At 34.3% G+C, this 9362-nt stretch overlaps 1 protein-coding gene across 1 annotated transcript; it reads right to left on the bottom strand.

The window, feature by feature from the left end:
• Positions 1–218: 218 nt before the first annotated feature.
• Positions 219–5423, bottom strand: LOC107758804 (ganglioside-induced differentiation-associated protein 1-like). The gene is made up of 5 exons (XM_016576622.1): positions 5053–5423; positions 4423–4615; positions 2346–2519; positions 560–654; positions 219–353 (listed from the first exon to the last, which is right to left on the bottom strand). Exons 1-5 carry the CDS (start codon positions 5221–5223, stop codon positions 219–221), a joined length of 768 nt encoding a protein of 255 aa, XP_016432108.1. The 5' UTR covers positions 5224–5423.
• Positions 5424–9362: the final 3939 nt, after the last annotated feature.

Below are 9362 nucleotides of genomic sequence, written 5' to 3'. Positions count from 1 at the left end.
CATCCAGGATATACTTTTAAATGGTTGAACATACTGTAGGATTCAACACTTGACACACAAACCTCAAGAATGGTGACAATCAACAGATGTAAAAAGATGAGCTCTTTACAAATACAATACACTAGTTGGGACAACAATTAGGCCATTTCTGTTGGTCTGACATGACCTGGGTTTTTATGTAGTTTCAAAAAAGTTTTTTTTAACAGTGCTTTTACTGTTTAACAAAATATTCTCCCACCTGGTGTCTCCTCAATCCTCCTCTGCAGCTCGGTCTCAACTTGATCCAGAACATTCTCCAGTTCATCCAGGAGTTTCTTCAGGTATTTCATATTATCATGGTCAAACAATTTACTCTAGAGAGATTCAAACAAATAGTGTTTTGTGAAATTCAGCAATCACATTCTTGGCATTGTAAACAAGATTGTAATCTAAATTAAGTGCACATACTCAAAGGAATAAAATCAGTGAGATCATCTGATGTCTTGGGTACTGTGCTACAAAGAGCAAATGTCCAGAAAGGGAATAATTGAAACTGAACACTGCATGAATGTTTACTTACTTTTAGACGTCTCTGTTTTGCAATATAAGCATCTTTAAGATCGGGATTCTCCGCTGCTAGTTTCTTAAGCTCGGATTCTGTGTTTAAAATCTGTGCTATAATACAGAAATTAAAGGAATAGTTTAAAGGAATGTTAAAGGAATAGTTCACCCAAAACTGAAATTTTCTCATAATTTACTGACCCTTAGACCAGGGGTGTCCAATCCTGCTTCTGGAGGGCCACTGTCCTGCAGAGATTAGCCCTCCAGATCGAGTTTGGACACTCCCCACCCTCAGGTCATCCAAGATAAGTTTTTCTTCATTGGAACAGATTTGGAGAAATTTAGCATTACATCTGGTCGCAGTCTGGAGCCCTGCATATTAAAGTTCATAAGTGCAGCTCTGCTTTGTTTACAGCGGAAACCAAGGAAACGCTTTAAGCACCACCTGCTGGCAGAGAGGGAATCTGCATCTCATTCAGCTCGTCTGCTGTTTCTGTTTCATGCAGATATTTTTTATGCATAGTATCACAAAACTGCCATTCTGTTTTTGCTTCAAATTTCTTAATTATACAATGTAATTTAGATTAAAAACTGCTCATGTTGCATGTATGCAGCATCTTTGTTTGGATCATGATTAAAATGCAGTGGTTGCCTCTAATTTTAAATGGAAAGAGCACAAACAAAGTTTGTTTATATGAAGAGATTTCTTTTATTTGTGTTACTTATTTATTTGATTTGGGGCTTGTTTTAAAATTTCAATATAGTTTTGTTAGTTACATTTACATTATATTAAAATTTTGTTATTTAGCAGACACTTATCCAAAGCGACTAACAAATGAGGACAATAAAAGCAATCAAAACCAACAAAAGAGCAATAATTTACAAGTGCTATATTAGTATATTATTATAGTGTTATATTTCAATTTCACAAAGAAACGTACAGTATTTTGTCCAAGCAATAATAAAAGGACACATTTAATTTATAATTTGACTTAAATCTCATTTTGTAAAAAAAAAAATCGTGAATCGAATCGTGAAATCAAAATCGTGAATCGAATCGTGAGTTGAGTGAATCGTTACATCCCTATCCACAAGTAATCCAAACGACTCCAGTTCATCGATTAACCTCTTCTGAGGCAAAAAGCTGCATATTTTTCATCCATAATTATATCCACAAAGACGTTTTTAACGTTTTCAAACCATTGCCTCCAGCTAAAATACAAATCCTCTATCCATAATATTGCTTTCTCCAGTGAAAAAAGCTGTCCCGTTTGAATTGGGAGAGAAATATGCACAGATCAAGCACCGTTTACAAGCGAAAACACTCCAAAACAGTTCTAAACAAATATGTCAGTAAGTTTTGTCTTGAGAGGACTATAGGGGACTTTTTCACTGGAGGAACTGATATTATGGATTATGGACTGGTATTTTGGCCAGAAGCAATGTTTTAAAGATAAAATGCCTTAATGTTTGATTTGTTTCTCATAAACATGCAGCTATTTTTACTTCAGAAGATGTTAATCGATGGTCTGGAGTCGTGTGGATTATTGTGATGTTTTAACCAGCTGTTTGGACTCATTCTGACGTGCCGTCACTGCAGAGGATCCACTGATAAGCAAGTGATGTAATGCTACGTTTCTCCAAATCTGTTCTGATGAAGAAAAAAAAAAAACAAATCTACATCTTGGATGGCCTCAGGGTAAGTAAATTTTAAATTTTGTTTAGGATGAACGATTCATTTAATTCACAGTATTCACAATAATTGAAGGTTCATATTAAGTTATTATGCTCAGTCCCCTTCTTACTGCGAATGTGGGTGGTGGCATAGGCGGGGATGTGGGAGTCTACTGTGATCTCTGGGTGGAGGATGCAGCCATGGGTATATGCATCCATCTGCAGGGAGTCCAGCAGTTCTCTGTAATGCTGAACTCGATGATAATACGTGCTTCCCTCTTCTGGGATCAGCTTTGGGGTGTGCTCTGATTCATTGAAATGTACAAAGCACATATACAGTATGCATTGTGACCAAAATATTTGGCTGCAATCTACATGAGCTGCTCTCCAGGGCAAATATCTTATTTTGACTCACCCTTCAGTGCCTCTCATTTTATCCAAATTTCTGCACAGGCATGCTGAACGTAACAGTACATGCAAACATAAATGCAACCAAATGAAAAGAAGATAACAAATGCACTGAAAAAAAAACATACGCCTGCACTATCAAACAATTACAGTTATTAACACATTGGAAATCACTCAGCTGACATCTAATACAGATATTATGAAAATTGAGTGTTTTAAATGCATTTATTTACTGTGTATTCAGGTGCAGGAGTAAATTTGTTTAGTCATACATTTATTGAACCCACTGATGCATGAATTATTCAATCACTAAGACAAAACTTAATGTTTCTTTTTACTTTAAAACAATAACAGAAATATTCCCAACCATTTATTTTATTTTAATTTAAAATATAATTACTACAGGTCAAAAGTAGTAAGTTGTAATAATTAAGATTGTTTAATGTTTTTGAAAGAAGCCTCTTATACTAAGGCTGCCTTATACTCTCAAGGCAGCAATTATTTGGCCAAAAATACAGTAAAAACAGTAATTTTGTGTAAATTAAAAGAACTGTTTCCTATTTTAATGTATTTTAAAATGTAATTTACTCGTGTGGTTTTTAGCAGCCATTAGAGTGTCACATGAGCCTTCAGAATTCATTCTAATATGCTGATTTGCTATGCAAATATTATCAATTATTATTGGTGATCAAATGGTTCTTATTACTATCAGTTTTAGCTGAATAATTTTTTTAATCCATAATACTTAGATTTTTCAAGATTCTTTAAAGGGGTCATATGATGCGATTTCAAGTTTTCCTTTCTCTTTGGAGTGTTACAAGCTGATTGTGCATAGATAAGATCCCTGAAGTTGCAAAAACTAAAGTCTCAAAACCAAAGAGATATTCTTTATCAAAGTTAAGACTCTGCCACGCCCCCTAAAACGGCTCGTTCTAACACGCCCCCACATATCTACCTCACTATGTGGAAATATTTGCATAATGCGGCCCAAATGTGCACGCAAAGAACATTTTTCTTCACATCACAAACACATACCAGCTTCGTTAAAGCATGTCAACATATTCTGTTACACCAAATACACAAAATAATGATCTTTAAAAAAGCATCATATGACCCCTTTAATGAATAAAAAATTCAATGAACAGTGTTTATTTAAAATAGAAACCTTTTGTAACATTATAAATGTTTTTACTGTCACGTTTGATCAATTTGATGCATCCTTAAAATATTATTGCACCAAATCAGCATATTAAAATGATTTATAAAAGATCTTGTGACACTGAAGACTGGAGTAATGACAATTAACCTGAAAATTCAGCTTTGCCATCAGAGGAATAAATATTATAATATATTAAAACAGAAAACAATTATTTTCAATTATAATAATATTTTACAATATTACTGTTTACTGTATTTTGATAAAATAAATGCAGCCTGGTGACTGAGACATTTTCACAAACATTAAAAAATCCTAATTATGTCAAACTTTTGACTGGTAGTCTAGAGATGTTTGGTTAGCCGTGTTGAATTCAATAAATAAAAAATGACATATACAGTTAAAGGGAAAGTCATATAGAATTGTTATTATTATTATTATCATCATTATTTGTATGTGACATCACACCCTGAATTATTAAAAGGATTTTAAAGAAGTGTGGTGGATGCCATGCATCAGAGGGTTCAACAACACTATACCCTTCAGTACTCTTGTGTTTACAGCATTTTACACTGCAAATCATGCCATTTGTAATGTAAATACTGTTTTACATATGGCATTAACCCAAAATCCTGAGCATTTACCATCACAGAAGTTCTGCTCCAAATAGTCCATGATTTGTGTGGGGTCACAGATGACATTGTCATTGTGAACGAGCACAGGAACCTCTCCAGTGGGGTTCAGACGCATAAACCAGGGCTCATTGTGTTCACTCAGAGGCAGACTCACATCATACTCCTCACACTGAAGGCCTTTCTCAGCTATTGCCAGTCTCACCTATGACAGAAACACAATGTTCCTTTGTTTGAGTGTATCATCATTATACCAAAGAAAGACCGAGACAGCAGTTATTTTGCACTCGTACTCTCGTCTTGTTTAAGAAAACAACAGCAGGTTATGCTCTTGTTTTACAATTCTACAATACAGTTGTAATTCAGGCGTCTGTGTTATGATTACAGTAATTCAACACAGCCTACACACTTGCATCATTACGCTTCATTAATAATGTATAATTTATGAATAATTAACATGTATGCTGTCAATCAGCAATTGTTTAACTGAGACAGCCACATGAATAGGAATAATCCAAATAATGCCAAGGCTTTTTTTTAAATATGTGAACATCACAATCAAAACAACAGATCAGATGCTGCATCCGCCCTGATGTTCTTGGCCTGCCTACGCTAGTAATGTTGAATTATGGGATGACTTACCTTCTGAGAGCTGAATGACTGAGTCCAATGATACAAAATCAGTTTAGACTCTTTGTTTTTTGTTTTCTCGACAACCTCACCGCTGTCTTGTGACAGTGCATCCTTCTTAATAAGGATTTCCTTCTCATCCTGAGATTCACCGATGTTTTCCACCGCCATTTTATCAGACATTGGCTGTGTCTCAAAATCTAGTTGCCTTCGACGGCATGTCTGTGCATCTTACGCGCGTGCAGCATTCTTGCGCATCAAACGCGTTTGCAGTGTTTATTGAAATCACAGACGCCTACCCGTGTATTTCACGGCGACTTGAAACTGGTAGCTACACGCGTCTATGATTTCCACAAATGCAGTCTAGGTAGTCCGCACACTAGGTTTTGAGACACAGCCAGTGAGTCGAACGGCGCAGCCTCCAGTGGTGGTACCCAACTTCTTAAAGGACACACATTCACAATCACGAAATGTAAAATATAGGCCTAATATAAAGTAGATATTTATGTTATGATTTTTTTTCTATTTCAATCAAGTGAAAATCTAATTCTTACTTTTTATAGTGATCTAAAATAAAAACAGTTAACTGCTTTTTTGTGAATATTTACATATGCATTTTCATGTTTGAATAGTATAAATCAGAAGCGCACTTTTTAAATGAACCAACAGATGTCTCTGTAGACTATCTTCTCTATCAAATTGCATTAAGCCGTTTATTACAAACTCACTGCTATAACATGTTGAGAATTTTTTTTTTCTTCTGTTGAGAAGATTGAAAATTTAGGCTAGAGTTTATTTTTCATAATTTATAATGTGCAGTATACTGCTAATAAACATTTTTCACACAAAAAATATACACTTTGCCAAGTTTCACAAATACTATATAATTTTGTAAACTATTACCTGCATGTAAAACACATAAATTGACAATTTGATTTAGTACACCCAATTATATTGTAGGCCAATATGATTCATCTATCCAAATCACCGAGATTTTATATAACCATAAAGGGATGGCAGCCAGCATATCAACCAAATTGTTGAGAGGAAGTAAAGAGACATATCAAAAATAAATAAAAATAAAAAATCAGTGTTGAATAACAAATCAGGCATCAAACCTGAAAAAAAAAAAAAAATTCACAATATATTGTATTATTTAATGGTCTTAAAGCCCCTCACTGTTCAAGACAATATTCAAAACTATTAATATAATTAACCACAATTAGTTGAGGGGACAAATTAAAATAGGGAAAGATTAAATTAAGAAACATGACGTCATGTTGTAGCCTATACCTCATGGCAGTTTGTAGTGTTTTAATTCATTTTGATTATTGTAATGTACTGGAACTATGGAACTATTCTGAGGCCACCTAGTGGCTCCCAGGTCCCTGGTCTCATAAAAATTAAAGGGTTAGTTCACCCAAAAATGAAAATGTTGTCATTAATTACTCACCCTCATGTCGTTTCAAACCCGTAAGACCTTTGTTCATCTTCGGAACACAAGTTAAGATATTTTTGATGGAATCTGAGAGCTGTCTGACCCTCCCATAGACAGCAATACAACTGAAATGTTCCCAAGTCCAGAGTCACATGGATACGCTGTTTTAGTTTAGATCAAATCACAACAACGTAGGAAACAGATCCGACGTGACGCAGCTGACACAGAACAACATACTCTGTTTACGTCCAGCTGATACTCTCCAAAATGGTGCTACAGGGTGACGCGGAGGAGACGAATTGTTGAATAAAGTAGTCTTTTTTTTTTTCTTTTGCGCACAAAAACTATTCTCGTAGCTTTGTAAAATTACGGTTGAACCCCTGATGTCACATGGATTATTTTAAAGATCTCCTTGCTATGTTTCAATTAATGACAGAATTTTCATTTTTGGGTGAACTATCCCTTCAACCAGGCAGGGTTAACCTTACAGTAGTGCTCAATACTGATTATTGTCAGACTTTCGAAATCTTTCATCACTTGAATTAAGATTATATTTTAATTTTAAAGGAGACATTGGATGCAAAATATCTTCATTTGCATATAAATGGGACAATTCAGGGACAAAGGCAGGTTTTGTTAAAAAGTTAAAACTCAAGGATGGATCAGTACCCATTGTTCATGATCCAGCTGCACCTCCAGAAGAAGTAAGTCTCACACTTTATATTTTTTATGATTATTTGCGAATCGCGTTTGCTTTTCCACAGAAGAAAGGGACGGGGTGAGCAGAGCTCATTAGCATGTAAAGAAATATGCACCGAAGGTCTGGTGAGTAATTAATGACAGAATTTTCATTTTTGGGTGAACTAACCCTTTAAAGACCTTTCTAGAAGAAAAAGATAGATGTTGCTAGTTGGCAGGCAAAGTTGTCGGATAGTTGGGAGATTTCAACAAATTCAGGCCTATGTCTACATTTCTTATTTCTAATGTTTTTGAGAGCATCCACTGAACGCAAACAGCTTATGTTGACATTAGCACACCGTTTTTGGAATCAAATCTTTACATAGCTATGACTGTAAACACTGGAATCTAACAATGCCTTAGAAAAAAAACAGTTAATCTTAAAAAAATAAAGCATATACATAAACCCATACAGGAAATATAAGAGTTATCGGATAAGCATGTTATAAACTTCTGAAACATTGGTGTTTCATATTTTAGAGCAGTCACTGCAATTTATGAAAGAAATCAATTAAATCTGTATGTGGGAGTGTGTGTGAAAATCAGATGTAACCCCCTTTGTAATCCTTAACATTTTTATAAGTAACTTTAATTTAATCACACATTTTTCTCAGTAACTGAAACTGATTACAATTACTTTTATTTTGTAATAAAATTACATAATTCCGTTACATGTAACTAGTTACTCCCCAACACGGCTTATTTGCTTATTAGTCATTCATTTATACTTTTTCCTTTATATTTTGAAATTATAAAATAACAATTATAAAATCACTATTACAAAATATCAAATCATCAAGAAATCAGATTTTGTCAGTTTCGCTCTTTTTTTGTGAAGTAAAAAAACGTCACAGAGTGCTTTGAAAAACAAACTTTTCTTCAATTTGCGACTAAATCACACATAATCACTGAAGTTGTTGGTCAGTTTCACATAAGAAGAATAATGGTACATTTAATAAGAGTACAATATATGTCTTTTCTACATGAAAAATTAGATTTTGCACGTTACTGTTGTTAATAAAATACATTTTGTAAGCTTCCCAACTCAAGCTTTGTGCTTTACTGTCAAAAGTGTATAAACATGAAATAAACAAGAACTGAACATTTAATATTATTAGTAACTGCACTTATTAATGCAAAACAATAGTAATTTTATCATATCTGTAATATCTGTAAAATCTGTAACATATTTGTCATATCTCTCTGAAATTAAAAGAATATGCACATTGTAATCTATATGAGTTAAGTTTATTTATTATCAAAGCAATTGTCAGTAATACAGTTAAAATGGGGAAAATATGTGAACGATTGCATTGCAGGCTGATTTAAGGTGTGCCCCTAAATTTTCTGCTTGTGCTCCTAAAAATTTTCAGTCAGAGGCTACAGTGCTCCTAGTAATAATAGTTAGTCTCGAGCCCTGTATACAGTGTGTGTGTGGAATCCATGATGCCATGTGTCTAAACAAGATGTCCAGGACCTCCAGCAGAAATATAGGCCCACAACATTAAAAATACAGCAGTATATTTCATTGTACACATGGGGTACTTTTTATCCCTGTGTGCACCAAACCCATCTTGAGTGTTTGTTGCTAAAAAGCTAATTTTTTAGTTTCATCTGACCATAGAAGCCAGTCCCATTTGAAGTGTATGATAACTGAATATACTGGAGTTTGTTTTTGGATGAGCTAGGAGAATTTTTCCTGAAACCCTCCCAAACAACATGTGGTGTAGGTGCTGTTTGACCATTTTTTTTAAGGTTTTCTGACCACGTCCTCTTCCAGGCAGTTTCGTAACATTTTCTGTTGATTGGAAATTCTTAATTATTGCCGTGATGGTGGAAATGGGAATTTTCACTGTTCTAGCTCTTTTCTTAAAGTCACTTTCTAATTTGTGATCTTTGTGACAATTATCTTTTGCTGCACATCAGAAATATATTCTTTGGTTTTTCTCATTGTGATGGATGATTAAGGGAATTTGGGCTTTGTTTTCCCTCCTATTTATATTCCTGTGAAACAGGAAGCCATGGCTGGATAATTTCATGTTCATAATCACCCTGGAGTGCTCAAAATTGTGAATATGAATGGGAATATACTTCAGAGATATTTTACTCATAAGAATTTCTAGGGGTACCAATAATTGTGTCCAAC

Source organism: Sinocyclocheilus rhinocerous, unplaced genomic scaffold (genome assembly GCF_001515625.1).
Source record: "Sinocyclocheilus rhinocerous isolate Xijiao unplaced genomic scaffold, SAMN03320098_v1.1 scaffold2008, whole genome shotgun sequence".
NCBI classification, from domain to species: domain Eukaryota; kingdom Metazoa; phylum Chordata; class Actinopteri; order Cypriniformes; family Cyprinidae; genus Sinocyclocheilus; species Sinocyclocheilus rhinocerous.
This window is presented reverse-complemented; position numbering and strand designations above follow the sequence as displayed.